We start from the raw sequence: 15,085 nt of genomic DNA on the forward strand, positions 1-15,085 counted from the left end.
AAAAAAAAAAAAAAAAAGAAAAGAAAAGAAAAAAATATAAAAAGAAATGAAGATACTGGTTTACTTGGGAGCACAGTGACTAGAAGAGGGCTTCAGGGGTACTGGTAATGTTCTATCCTTTATCTGGATTCTGGCTACTCAAGTATATTCAATTTGTGAAATCCATTGAGCTATACATTTTTGATTCATGTACTTTTCTGTGTTACACCTCAACAAAAAGTTTATTACCAAGGAAGGTGTACAAATGGCTAACAAGCACATAAAAATATGCTCAACATTTGTACACATAAGGGAACATATATGCTCCCTTAGTCATTAGGGAAATGCAAATGAAAACCTCAATGAGATACCACTTCATGCTCACAAGGATGGTTATAATTTTTTTAATGGGAAATAACAAGAGTTGGCAGTATGTATAGAAACTAGAATCCTCATACATTGCTGATGGGAATGTAAAATGGTGCAGCTTCTGTGAAAAACAATTTGGCGGTTCCTCAAAAAGTTAAACATAGAATTACCGTATGACCCAGCAATTCCACCCCTAGGTATGTATCCCAAAGAACAAAAAACAGGTGTTCAAACAAATACTTGTACATGAAATGCTCATCAAAGCGCTATTCACAATAACCAAAAGGCGGAAGCAACCCAAGTGTCCATGAACTGAAGAATAGATAAACAAAATGTAGGATATCGATATAATGAAATATTATTCATCCATAAAGAACAATGAGGTACTGGCTGGGTGCGGTGGCTCATGCCTGTAATCCCAGCACTTTGGGAGGCCAAGGCAGGCAGATCACCTGAGGTCAGAAGTTCAGGACCAGCCTGGCCAACGTGATGAAAACCGATCTCTACTAAAAATACAAAAATTAGCCAGGTGTGGTGGCATGTGCCTGCAGTCCCAACTACTCAGGAGGCTGAGGTAGGAGGATTGCTTGAACCCAGGAGGTCAAGGCTGCAGTGAGCTGCAGTGCTACTGCACTCCAGCCTGGGACATAGAGCAAGACCCTATCTAAAAAAGAAAAAGGAAAAGAAGGAGAAGAGGAGAAGAAAGGACGAGGGAAGAAGGAGAAAAGTTGATGGTGGCTTGATCTAAGGAGGTAGTGACACCCATGGAGAAAAGTGGGCAGATTCCAGATGTGTTGTGAAGTTGACAGGACTTGTTGGATTGAACACAGGCTGTGAAAGGAAGAGATGAATTAAGGTGCGGTGGCTCACACCTGTAATCCCAGCACTATGGGAGGCCAAGGTGGGAGGATCACCCAAGGTCAGGAGTTTGAGACCAGCCTGACCAACATGGAGAAACCCCGTCTCTACTAAAAATATAAAATTAGCTGGGTGTGTGATAATGCATGCCTGTAATTCCAGCTACTTGGGAGGCTGAGGCAGGAGAATTGCTTGAACCTGGGAGGCGGAGGTTGTTTTGAGCCAAGATCACGCCACTGTACTCCAACCAGGGCAACAAGGGTGAAACTCTGTCTCAAAAAAAAAAAAAAAATTCTCCTAGATTTCTATCTTTGAACAACTAGGGAGATGATGATGTTCTATTACCCCATGTTGAGCACCCGAAATCCTAGGATGCAGGGGATTCCTTCCAGGCTGTGGAGGAATCTTGGTATTTCTGAGTAAGAGACAGGGTTGGTGTACCCTTTCTTTCCTTCTGGAATTAGCTCTCTACCCCAACCCCAGCCAGTTTCCACCTTCAGGTATTTTTAAATGACTTTTAATGGGAGACTCAAAGTTATTGCTGACTGCCATTTAGCACTCCCTTGTCCATTCTCAACTCTCTGGTTCTGATACTAGCCCTGCCCATGGCATGGCTCTGCCGGGGCCCCCTTCCTCTGTGCCTGTCAGGGTCATCAGGCTCGCCTTCAAACAACTATCCCCTTTGCCTCCCTGAAGGCTGAGCAGCCTCTCTGCAAACCCCTATTGTTGGACCTGGTCTGTTCTGTCTGGACTGTGGCAGCTGCAGACTATCTAGTCCTGCTGGGCTTCTCTCTCTCTCCACGCTTATTCCTAAAAGCCTTTTGTGCTACCCTAAGACTTTCACAAAGTTTCATCAGGAGTATCCGTCTTCCAACCTCGTGACTTGGTATTCCCCGACAGCTACTCTAACCTTATGTGAGCCTCACCTGGTATCTCCCTTTACAGGAGACCCCCTTCCCACAGAAAGCCGGCTCATGAACAGCTGTCTCCAGGCCAGGAGGAAGTGCCAGGCTGATCCCATTTGCAGTGCTGCCTACCGCCACCTGGATTCCTGCACCTCTAGCATAAGCACCCCACTGCCCTCAGAGGAGCCTTCAGTCCCTGCGGACTGCCTGGAGGCAGCACAGCAACTCAGGAACAGCTCTCTGATAGGCTGCATGTGCCACCGGCGCATGAAGAACCAGGTTGCCTGCTTGGACATCTATTGGACCGTTCACCGTGCCCGCAGCCTTGGTGAGGCTCCCATTATAGAGTGGGCTAAGCTGGGGAAGATGGCTCTAGGGGGTTGTTTTTTAATCTTGCAGGATATGGGCCACGTGGTAGATTCTGATGAGGAGGATAATGAAGCTCTGCATTTGACATCAGAAAAGGTCGGGGGATAATACCAGGATCTCCTTGGGGCCCCATAACACTGCCCTCTCTTCTCCCTACTTCCCCCTTTCTTACCTGGCAACATGTCAGTTCCCACTTAGCAGAGCTGTGAACCAGGCTGAGGCCCAACCTGGGGAGTTCCTGGAACAGATGGTATGGACAGTAGATGGGAGAAAAGAGTCTTAACCCATAAATAGGCTCCAAATACCAAGTTCAGAGAAATGGGGAGGTAACATCTTGGTCCAGCCTTTAACAGAAAGAATACTCATTAACCAGCCAGGAGATGTAAGAGAGAGAAGGCACAGAAAGAGCCAAAGAGGAGCTGCCTGTCACTCTTTCCATAGGACCCTTATTAGTCAGCTTTTACCGGACTATGTTGCTGTAACAAAACAGCAACTTGCAAAACAAAGGTTTAATTCTTGCTCATGTTCTGTATTGGCTCTTCCATGGGTCTTATTCATTCTGGGATCCAGGCTCAAGGTGCAGCCTCTGTCTGGGATGTTCCCTTCTCGTGGCAGGAGGAAATGAGCATTGGTAGAACCACATGATGATTTTTAAAGTTTCTGCTCAGATCTTATATACACTACATCTGCTTACATTTCATTCAGAGAGCAAGTCACATGGCCAAGCCTCACATCACTGGATTGAGAATTGTACTTCTCCCACAGGGAGATACCAAAAATCTCATGGCAATAAATGAGGATATACAATCTTACAGGGAAGGCAAAGAATGATTGGAAACAATAATACAATCTATCATTGTCAAGTATTCATTTACTTCCCTTCTGCAAGTAAAATACACCCACCTATTTTCCATGAAAGATGCCCTAAGAGCTCTGTTCAAACATGACATCAGGCCGGGCACAGTGGCTCACACCTGTAATCCCAGCACTTTGGGAGGCCAAGGAAGGCAGATCACTTGCATTCAGGAGTTTAAGATCAACCTGGCCAACATGGTGAAACCTCATCTCTACTAAAAATACAACAAATTAGCTGGGCGTGGTGGTGGGCGCCTGTAATCGCAGGCTATTTGGGAAGCTGAGGCAGGAGAATCACTTGAACCGGAGAAGCAGAGGTTTCAGTGAGTCGAGATTGCACTACTGCACTCCAGCCTGGGCGACAGGGTGAGACTCTGTCTCGAAAAAACAAGCAAACAAACAAACATGACATCAGGCTTCAAGTCTAGGATCTCATGATAGTTTTTAAATTGGGTCTGGATGTGGCTCCTCTTGATCTAAAAACTTATGAACTAAAAAGACAAGTCATCTGCTTTCTATATGTACTCACCACACAATAAAGGAACAGGGTCAGGATAACCACAACAAACATTGTCAGAAAGGGGAGGAATGGGCATCTAGGTGTGGTGACTCACACCTGTAACTTCAGCACCTTGGGAGGCCAAGGCGGGAGTATCCCTAAAGCCCAGGAGTTCGAGACCAGCCTGGACAACGTAGTGAGCTCCCATCACTACAAAAAGATAAATAAATTAGCTGAGTGTGGTGGTGTACAACTGTGGTCCCAGCTACTCGGGAGGCTGAGGTGGGAGGATCACTTGAGCCCAGGATTTTGAGTCTGCAGTGAGCCATGATCACACCACTGCGCTCCAGCCTGGGTAACAGAGCGAGACCCTATCTCAAATAAATAAATGAATGAATGAATGAATGAGAGACACACAGCAGACATTGATTCATAGCAATTCTGAGATCCTGCTACACAAATGTTGTAAGGACCCTCTTCCCTGGGAATAGGGATTGCTCTTTAATAAGGCCCTGTTTTTGCTCTACAGGAGTAGTTGCCCTGTCCATTGTTTTCCACAGCTCTTGGCCCAGCCCTCTGGAAAGGTCCCTCCTCTTTCAGTTTTCTCTTTGACCACATTTGAAAAGGACATTAGAGACTACAATCTACCTGGGGACTGAGCCGCATTCTCAGCCTGCTTCCTGCCTGAGAAATGTTGGGCCATTTTAAGTCTCAAATAGTCACAGTCTCTTTTAATCTACACTGGTAGCTCTTTGTAGTACAACTCTCTGAAAACATAATTGCTGCTTATGTCTTTGATTTCTATCATCTCATGTGCCTGTGGCCTTTCCCACAATTCAAGACATGCCTCTTTTTCTACACCTAATTAGAAGCACCTAGCCCTTATCAGGCTTCTGTGGAAGAGCCACTACTTTAGTCTTTTTTCACTGAGTACATTTGTCCAACTGGCAGGACTTATTGGAACCATCTTAATCAACTGAAAGATCTCCACAAACAGTATGATAGCCACATAACTCATTTGGTCTTTCCCCCAAGGCTGAGTTGTAATCAGCCTTATCACTCAAAGCATTTTTTTTAATGTTTTATCTTTTACCTTATGAATATGAGAAACAGTGGCATTTCTTTTCTTTTCTTTTCTTTTTTTGAAACAGAGTCTTGCTCTGTTGCCCTGGCTGGAGTGCAGTGGCTTGATCTCGGCTCACTGCAACCTCTGCCTCCCAGGTTTAAGCGATTCTCCTGCCTCAGGCTTCTGAGTAGCTGGCACCTGCCACCATGCCCAGCTAATTTTTGTATTTTTAGTAGAGAGAGGTTTTCACCATGTTGGTCAGGCTGGTCTCAAACTCCTGACCTTGTGATCTGCCCGCCTCAGCCTCCCAAAATGCTGGAATTACAGGTGTGAGTCACCACGCCCAGCACAGTTGCATTTCTTAATCCTACAAGTCCTGAAATTTCTAGATTATCTTTTCCTCCACATTTGGGAACTGGCCAATTCTTTTCTGAGCTTATGTCTTGTAGTACCTTGCCAAATGCAGCCAATAGCAATCAAGACATACTAGTAAACTGCTTCTCAGTTTCCCCTAACAGTACAAGCTCATTCAGCATATAATCTTCCCAGTTATCACAGGCAACAATTTTACCAGATGCTTTGCCACTGCATAATGAAGACTGCCATCTTTCTAGCCCCCAGTAACAGCTTCTTTACCACCCACTGCCCAGTACCAAAACCAATGACACACATTATATTATTTTATTTCTGTAGCACTCCACTTCTAGGTACCAATTGCATTTTATTTTTGCTGTTTTTTTAGTCGGAGTCTCACTTGTCACCCAGGCTGGAGTGCAGTGGCACATTCATAGCTCACTGCAGCCTCAACCTCCTGAGCTGAAGTGGTCCTCCCACCTCAGCCTCCCGAGTAGCTGGGACTACATGTGTGTGCCACCGGACCCAGCTAATTTTAAAATTTTTTGTAGAGATGAAGTCCTGCTGTGTTTCCCAGGCTGGTCTTGAGCTCCTGGGCTCAAGGAATATTCCCGCCTCAGCCTCCCAGTTGCATTTTTTTTTGGTAAGATGGAGCCTCACTCTGTCGCCCAGGCTGGAGTGCAGTGGCATGGTCGTGGCTCACTGCAGCCTCCGCTTCCTGGGTTCAAGTGATTCTCCCACCTCAGCCTCCTGGGTAGCTGGGATTACAGGCATGCGCCACCATGCCCAACTAATTTTTTTTTTTTTTTTTTTTGAGACGGAGTCTCACTCTGTTGCCCAGGCTGGAGTGCAGTGGCATGATCTTGGCTCACTGCAAGCTCCACCTCCCAGGTTCACGCCATTCACCTGCCTCAGCCTCTCGAGTAGCTGGGACTACAGTCACCTGCCACCACACCCGGCTAATTTTTTGTATTTTTAGTGGAGATGGAGTTACACTGTTAGCCAGGATGGTCTCGATCTCCTGACCTCGTGATCCTCCCACTTCAGCCTACCAAAGTGCTTGGATTACAGGCATGAGCCACCGCGCCTGGCTAATTTTTATATTTTCAGTAGAGATGGGGTTTCACCATGTTGACCAGGCTGGTCTTGAACTCCTGACCTCAGGTGATCCACCCGCCTAGGCATCCCAAAGTGCTAGGATTACAGCTGTGAGCCACCGTACCTGGCACCCCATTGCATTTTTAGTAAGAATTTGCTAGGTTATGCTGTTGTAACAACCAGTTCCCAAATCTCTGGCTTTCAACAACAAAAATGTATTTCTTGCTCATGTTACACATCTGCTGGAGGCTTCTATGAGTTGGCCTTGTCTCTGTTCTGCTTGTCTTCTTCACTGGAGGATCCAGGCTGGTAGAGGAGAAAGAGTAGCAGCAGAACCACGTGAGGGTCTTAAAGCTTCTGCTCAGATGTGATTTACATCACTTCAGCTCACAATCCACAGGCCAGAGCAAGTCACATGGCCAAGCCTGCCATCAGTGGGGTGAGGAAGTGTACGCCTCTCACAGGGAGTGTGAAAGTTACATGGTAACAGGTGGGGAAGTATAATCCTCCCGAAGGGTGGGGAACAAATAATTGGAAACAATAATACAGTTTGCCACACTCCTTGTTCCCTGTTTTTTACTCCTCATCCTAATCACTTCTCTTTCCGAACTTCCTCGGAGGCTTCTCCCTGAATCCTCTTGCCTCCCTACACTGTGTGCTGATAAGTGCGATGGTGCTCAGCATATTTATTTTTCTCACTTATACCATGGTGCTAAGCACACAGTGTGCTCAACAAATGGTAGCTCTTATTATTCTTATAGTTTATTGGTGGAGCCCAGCCTATACCTTATGGCCCTGCATTTTTCTCGTCTCTGCACAGCTTGCAGCTGGTTAGGTAGAGGCTGTGCTTTTCCTTTTCTCCACAGGGCTTTGAGGTCTGAGCCAGCAGCTTCAGCCCCTCCCACCTACCCCACCCTGATCCTCAGCATTCTGGTGCTCCCCACCTTGTCTCTAGGTAACTATGAGCTGGATGTCTCCCCCTATGAAGACACAGTGACCAGCAAACCCTGGAAAATGAATCTCAGCAAACTGAACATGCTCAAACCAGGTGTGGAGGGCAATTAGGCTCGGGAACCAGAGGCTGGGGCTGGACCCTGGAGGAAGGGTGACTGGGGAGGGGCACAAGTTGGGGGGCTTATAAGGGGAAAGTTTCTAGCCTACCAGGTGACTAAGGAAGACTGTGTCAGGCTGGAAGTGTGAGCTCTGGGGCATGGTCTGGTCTCACAGGTGTCTCCAAAGGACAGCAGTTATTAGGGACGCCATTGAAGAGAGCCCATTAGGGCTCCCTGTTTCTACAAGGCGGGCCCCTGCAAAGGGTGTGGTGGGAGTGGCAGCAGCCCCAGGAAAAATTGTGCTGAAATGGAGTATTTACTTGCATTCAAGGCAGCTGGGAAAGTAGCCTTTTTGTCCCTGAAGACTAGGAAATTGCTGTTTTCAACCATTCTAATGGGATGGGCGAGGTGTTGGGCAGGAAAAGAGAGTGTGACTCTGCACGGGGTGACTCAGGGTGGGGAGCCATCAGTCTGGCAAGGACTGTGATGCATGTTTTTCAGGAAAGTGAGACTATGAGTTAATTGAGGAAAAACATACACACATGCTTTTTGAGAAAGATGTGAGCTTTGCTGTATAGTCAGTTTTTTATCATTAGAATTAGAATTTTGAGAAAAAGGCATAGAGTTTCATGCATGAAAAACTCTTAGTGACAAGCTTAGCAAATAACCTGTTGCAATTACTTGATTACTATGGCTGCTGGAATATTCTGTTAATAGAAATATCACCATAATTTCCCAAGATTCAGAGTATGGGGAACAGAGTATACATGAATCAATAAATGAAAGATGGGCAGGTGACATTAAAATGGAACAGGATAGGTGCAGATGAAGCCAAAACCAAACCAGAAACCTCAACTAGAATTTGGCTGCATCTGTTTTGGACAGTTTTGAAAGTGCTTCAGAATGTTGCAGGTACTCTGGGTTATCTTTTCTACCTTCAGCTCTCACAGCGCAGCACTGAGGAAAGAGGTATGGTTTTCTGAGCTTTCTGGCCGCTTGAATTCTAGATAAATGGGTGTTCAATGCATATAGATGATGATAGTGATTATTCTTATTATTTTACCTAGTCAAGATGAGGAGTTGGGCCGGGCACAGTGGCTCATGCCTGTAATCCCAGCACTTTGGGAGGCCAAGGCGGGCAGATCTCCTGAGGTCGGGAGTTCAAGACCAGCCTGGCTAACATGATGAAACCCCGTTTCTACTAAAAATACAAAAAAATTAGCCGGGCGTCGTGGCGCGTGCCTGTAATCCCAGCTACTCGGGAGGCTGAGGCAGGAGAATTGCTTGAACCCAGGAGGCGGAGGTTGCAGTGAGCTGAGATCTCGCCACTGCACTCCAGCCTGGGCAACAAGAGCAAAACTCCGTCTAAAAAAAAAAAAAAGAGGAGTAGGATGGGGAAGGCTTCAGAAGAGCAGGCAGAGTTTGTGGGGAGAGGGGAAGCCCTGGATTAGGAGTGGGTTTATTCAGGACAGGCTTTCTTTTCCTCCTATATCCACTACCTTCCTTGTCAAATCAGGGGTTTTCCGGGGTTCCTATGGAGCCTGGGCTGCAGGCATGCAGAGGGCCCAGCCCAGTGACTCCGTGCCCTTTCCCCCCAGACTCAGACCTCTGCCTCAAGTTTGCCATGCTGTGTACTCTAAATGACAAGTGTGACCGGCTGCGCAAGGCCTACGGGGAGGCGTGCTCTGGGCCCCACTGCCAGCGCCACGTCTGCCTCAGGCAGCTGCTCACTTTCTTCGAGAAGGCCGCCGAGCCTCATGCGCAAGGCCTGCTACTGTGCCCATGTGCCCCCAACGACCGGGGCTGCGGGGAGCGCCGGCGCAACACCATCGCCCCCAGCTGCGCGCTGCCACCTGTGGCCCCCAACTGCCTGGATCTGCGGCGCCTCTGCTTCTCTGACCCGCTTTGCAGGTGTGTGGTTTGGGAAGACAGGGTGGGCAGGGATGTGGCACACGCCACTCCTTCCTGGCCATGTTCCTGTGCTGAGCAGGATCTGACCCTCCCAGGGAACCGTGGACCCACTGGCTGCTTTACCAAGTAGCTACATTGGATATTTTGTGAAAGTCTTTTCCTGAAAAGAATATGTTTTTTTTTCTTTGCTCTAAAATCTCAGGAAATATAAAAATGTATTTTAAAATATCATTCAAAATTCTATCACCTGAAGATAATCTATCATACTTTGGGAAGCATTTCCTTCCAGTCATTTTTCTATCCAGATAACAAAAGTAGACATTCTGGGAATATATTTGTGCCTTACTTTTTTTCTCTTATGGCACATATCTCATGAGCATTTTTCCGTGGAGGTGGTGTGAGGTAGTGGTAAGAGGGCATCTGAAGTCAGACAGGTGTGAATTTAAATCCTGGGTCTCTGCGATCTTGAGCACATCACTTAACCTAAAAATTCCATCACTAAACCTAAGGTTCCATTTAGTCTCCTGTAAAAACTGGGATAATAATGCAGACCTCATGGGATTCTGGTGAAAGTTAAATTACAAAATTTATATAGAGTGGTGTAGAGTACCGGTGAAGAGTAAGTGCTCAATAAATGGTAGTGCTTATTTTTTCACTTACTGTCCTTTAAGAACTTTTTTCTTTTTTTTCTTTTTCTTTCCTTTTTTTTTTTTTTTTTTTTTTTTTTTTGAGACAGAGTCTTGCTCTATCACCCAGGCTGGAGGGCAGTGCTCACTGCAACCTCCATCTCCTGGGTTCAAGCAATTCTCCTGCCTCAGCCTCCTGAGTAGGCTGGGACTATAAGTGCACACCACAGTGCCCAGCTAATTTTTGTATTTTCAGTAGAGATGGGGTTTCACCACATTGCCCAGGCTGGTCTTGAACTCCTGACCTTGTTATCAGCCTGCCTCGGCCTCCCAAAGTGCTAGGATTATGGGTGTGAGTCACCATGCCCAGCCAAGAACTTGATTTTTAAATACCTGCAGTGTATTTTATGTATGGATGCCCTATACTTTATTTAACCATTCCTCTATTGCTAGATATTTAGGTTGTTTTTTGTTTTGTTTTGTTTTGTTTTTAAGATGGAGTCTCATTTTGTCGCCCAGGCTGGAGTGCAGTGGTGCGATCTCAGCTCACTACAGCCTCCTCCTCCTGGGTTCAAGGGATACTCCCCCTTCAGCCTCCCGAGTAGCTGGGATTACAGGCGCCCGCCACCATGCCCAGCTAATTTTTTTTTTTTGTATTTTCAATAGGGATGGGGTTTCGCTGTGTTGGCCAGGTTAGTCTCGAACTCCTGGCCTCAGGTGATCTGCCCGCCTTGGCCTCCTAAAGTACTGGGATTATAGGTGTGAGCCACCGCGTCCAGCCAGGTTGGTTCTTTTTTTTCCTTCTTTTTTTTTTTTTTTTTTTTTTGAGACAGAGTCTTGCTCTATCACCCAGGCTGGAGGGCAGTGCTCACTGCAACCTCCATCTCCTGGGTTCAAGCAATTCTCCTGCCTCAGCCTCCTGAGTAGGCTGGGACTATAAGTGCACACCACAGTGCCCAGCTAATTTTTGTATTTTCAGTAGGGATGGGGTTTTGCCACATTGGCCAGGCCAGTGTTGAACTCCTGAGCTCAAGTGATCAGCCCACTTCAGCCTCCCAAAATGCTGGGATTATAGGCATGAGCCACCATGCTTGTCCAACTCTTACTGTTTAATCTTTGTGCACTAATGTAATTATTACTTAGGATATGCTGCTACTAGTGCCATGGCCAGATCAAAGGACATGGGAGATTTGTAAGGTATTTGATAGATTTGATAAATATTCTCTTCAGGAAATTTGAAATTCTGATCTGGCTTTCCTGTGTCTTCTCAGGATAAAACACTCACAAAATTGAAGCTATCATTCATTCAAGTGACATTTGTTGACAATAACCTTGGTTTGCAACTTGGTTCTCCTACTTAGTTCTTTGTAACCTTGGGCAAGTTACTTAACCTCTGAGACTACCACTTTCCTCATCTGTAAACTATCTTATAGTCAGGGCTCTTAATAATCATAATACTAACATTTATTGAATAACTAAATACTTACTATGGGCTAGATACTGTTTTAAGTATTAACTCATCTAAACCTCACAAGAACCCCAATAAGGTAGATCGATCCTTCCTTCCTTCCTTCCTTCCTTCCTTCCTTCCTTCCTTCCTTCCTTCCTTCTTTCCTCTCTCTGTCTCTTCTTCTCTCCTTCCTTCCTTTTTTCCTTCCTCTCTCTCTTTTTCCCCTTCCTTCCTTTCTGTCTCCTTCTCTTCTCTCTTTCTTTCCTTTCCTTTCCCTCCCTCCCTCCCTCCCTCCCTCCTTTCTTTCCTTCCTCCCTCCCTCCCTCCCTCCCTCCTTTCTTTCTCTCTCTCTCTCTCTCTCTTTCTTTTTTTTTTTTTTTTTGAGACGGAGTCTCGCTCTGTCGCCCAGGCTGGAGTGCAGTGGCGCGATCTCGGCTCACTGCAAGCTCCGCCTCCCGGATTCACGCCATTCTCCTGCCTCAGCCTCCTGAGTAGCTGGGATTACAGGCGCCCGCCACCGCGCCTGGCTAATTTTTTGTATTTTTAGTAGAGACGGGGTTTCACCGTGGTCTCTATCTCCTGACCTTGTGATCTGCCCGCCTCGGCCTCCCAAAGTGCTGGGATTACAGGCGTGAGCCACCGCGCCTGGCTTCTTTTCTTTCTTGGCAGGGTCTTGCTATGTTGCTCAGGGTGGTGTGCAACTCCTGAGCTCAACTGATTCTCCCACCTCAGCCTCCCAAGTAGCTGGGATTACAGGCGTGAGCCGCTACACCTGGCTTATGCATTCTCTTGCTTCATCCTCACAAAAATCCACGAGGTAGTGCTGCTGTCATCTCTATTTTATAGTTGAAGAAACTGAGGTTAAATAAACTATCTGAGATCTCATAAGTAGGGATCATGGAGCCCAAACTCAGAGTGAAATGCTGTGGGTTCCGAGGAATGGTACATTTAGTTGTGACGGGGCACACTTCACAGAGGTAGAGGTCCTGGGCCAGGCTCTGAAGGCAGAGGAGGATTTGACACGACAATGGGCATTCCAAGCTAATGGGACATGAGGGAGAAGGCCACAGGCCGGACCCTCAAGGGTGATTCTTGAAACTTTCCTGGCTGAGTGCAGTGGCTCACACCTGTAATCCCAGCACTTTGGGAGGCCAAGGCAGGTGGGTCACCTGAGGTCAGGAGTTTGAGACCAGCCTGGCCAACATGGTGAAACCCCATCTCTACTAAAAATAAAAAATTAGCCAGGTGTGGTGGCACGCACCTGTAGTCCCAGCTACTCGGGAGGCTGAGGCAGGAGAATCACTTGAACCTGAGAGGCGGAGGTTGCAGTGAGCCAAGATTGAGCCACTGCACTCCAGCCTGGGCAAGAAAGAGCGAGACACCATCTCAAAAAAAAAAAAATGAAAGAAATTTCCCTTCTTCCAGATCACGCCTGGTGGATTTCCAGGCCCACTGCCATCCCATGGACATCCTAGGAACTTGTGCAACAGAGCAGTCCAGATGTCTACGAGCATACCTGGGGCTGATTGGTGAGGCTGGGGGCATGTGTAGGGAACCCCATGTTGGCTAGGCCTGAGGGTAAGAATGCTCTGGAGATAAAGGATGTGATCCTGTCATGGGTGGAATAAGGTGGGAGCTAAAGTTAGGGTTAGCCTAGGCCCTGACTACCCTTTCCCTCTTCACTCCACAGGGACTGCCATGACCCCCAACTTTGTCAGCAATGTCAACACCAGTGTTGCCTTAAGCTGCACCTGTCGAGGCAGTGGCAACCTGCAGGAGGAGTGTGAACAGCTGGAAGGGTTCTTCTCCCACAACCCTTGCCTCAGTGAGTGTGCTGTACTTGCTCCCAGCCCCCGGGGCTGAGTCAGCTGGACTCAAGAGAAGGAAAAGGGTCAACTCTGTGGCCCAGGCTGGTTCCATCCATCTCCACCAGACAGAGCAGCTCCTAGCATAGGCTTTCATTGCCACAGCCCGGGCCTTTCTTCTGTCTCCCACTCCCTGAGCAACCTCCCACGCTGCCTGTTCAACCTGTCTGGAACCCAGGAACATCTCCAGCTCAAGAAACAAGTAGAATGAGAGAGTATCCTACTTCCACCTCCCACCCACTTGCTCCCCTATCGCCCAGGGTCCCCGTGGCATTCCCTTTCCTTCCTTGGGAGCCTGAGAAATCTCCTGCCCCTATACCCTTCCAATGAGCCTTCTCTCCTCTCTTCAGCGGAGGCCATTGCAGCTAAGATGCGTTTTCACAGCCAGCTCTTCTACCAGGACTGGCCACACCCTACCTTTGCTGTGATGGCACACCAGGTAGGGCCTCCTCTGTTACACCCCTCAGACTTTACTGGGCCAGCTGGGGAAAACCCAAATTAGGCAGACAAAGGGATAGAGGTGGGGGACTGACCTCCTCATTGCCATGAATATAGAGACCTCTACTAGATACCTCAGGGGAAGGGGAATACCTCTTGACTGAGGCTGAGGTAGTGAAGGGGTTGAAGAAAATCCCCTGAGATAACTCTATTCCATTTCTTCCACAGAATGAAAACCGTGCTCTGAGGTCACAACCCTGGGCGCCCTCTCTTTTCTCCTGCACGCTTCCCTTGATTCTGCTCCTGAGCCTATGGTAGCTGGACTTCCCTAGGGCCCTCTTCCCCTCCACCACATCCAGCCAGACTTGCAGCCCACAAGGCGTTAGGAAAGGACAGCAGCAGAAAGAGGTGCAGTGCACAGATGAGGGCACAGGAGAAGCTAACGGTTATGACCTCCAGATCCTTATTGGTCTGGTCCTCATTCCCTCCACCCCGTCTCCACTTCTGATTCATGCTGCCCCTCCTTGGTGACCACAATTTAGCCATATCATCCGGTGGTGACCAGCTCCACCAAGCCCCTTTCTAAGCCCTTCCTCTTGACTACCAGGATCACCAGAATCTAATAAGTTAGCCATTCTCTATTGCATTCCAGGTTAGGGTTAGGGTAGGCAGGACTGGGTGTTCTGAGGTAGCCTAGAAAGACATTATCCTTTGTGAGGAAGGTTCCTGCCCACTCATCTCCTCCTCTGAATGGTGGATGGAAACCTACTGCCTGCACTGCCCTGTCCCCGGATCCTGCAGAACATCTGGGCATCAGGAGCTGGAGCCTATGGGCCTTGCTTTATTCCTATTATTGTCCTAAAATCCCTCTGGGCTCTTGGATCATGATTAAACCTTTGACTTAAGACTTTGCTCTTTTTCCATTTTCTCAAATTTTGAATATCTGTAGAACTAGGGTGTTAATGAAAGAACACAGACCAGGTGATGAGACACAGCAACCCTACCACCAACTGCTATATGACTTCAGGTATATCTCCTAGCCTCTCTGTGTTCTTGACATGGTGTTGTAATTAAAAATAGCTTATGTGAGGCTGTGGACCCGGGATCTGTCCCAGCTCCAGCCATTTCTTGGATACTGCCTGGGATCTGCCACAGATGGGGATTCTTAGTCAACCACACCATTTATTGAACACCTGCTTGGGTTATTGGCCTGCTCCAGATCATAATGGGGGCCAGAGGAAAAGACAGATTGGTTCTTTTCTTCTCTCTTTTTTTTTTTTTTTTTTGACTCAAAGTCTTGATCTGTCGCCCAGTCTGGAGTGCAGTGGTGCGATCTTGGCTCACTGCAACCTCCTCCTCCCAGGTTCAAGCAATTCTCCTGCCTCAGCCTC

General features: G+C 47.5%; 1 protein-coding gene across 1 annotated transcript; it reads left to right on the plus strand.

The window, feature by feature from the left end:
- The first annotated feature begins 1,533 nt into the window (after positions 1-1,533).
- GFRA3 (GDNF family receptor alpha 3) lies at positions 1,534-14,599 on the plus strand. Its single transcript, XM_011997272.1, has 8 exons — positions 1,534-1,615; positions 2,152-2,439; positions 7,308-7,400; positions 9,003-9,315; positions 12,817-12,920; positions 13,082-13,216; positions 13,607-13,695; positions 13,923-14,599. Exons 1-8 carry the CDS (start codon positions 1,534-1,536, stop codon positions 14,010-14,012), a joined length of 1,194 nt encoding a protein of 397 aa, XP_011852662.1. The 3' UTR covers positions 14,013-14,599.
- The last annotated feature ends 486 nt before the right edge of the window (positions 14,600-15,085 follow it).

The sequence above is a fragment of the Mandrillus leucophaeus genome, unplaced genomic scaffold, assembly GCF_000951045.1.
Source record: "Mandrillus leucophaeus isolate KB7577 unplaced genomic scaffold, Mleu.le_1.0 Scaffold534, whole genome shotgun sequence".
In the NCBI taxonomy this organism is placed as follows: Eukaryota; Metazoa; Chordata; class Mammalia; order Primates; family Cercopithecidae; genus Mandrillus; species Mandrillus leucophaeus.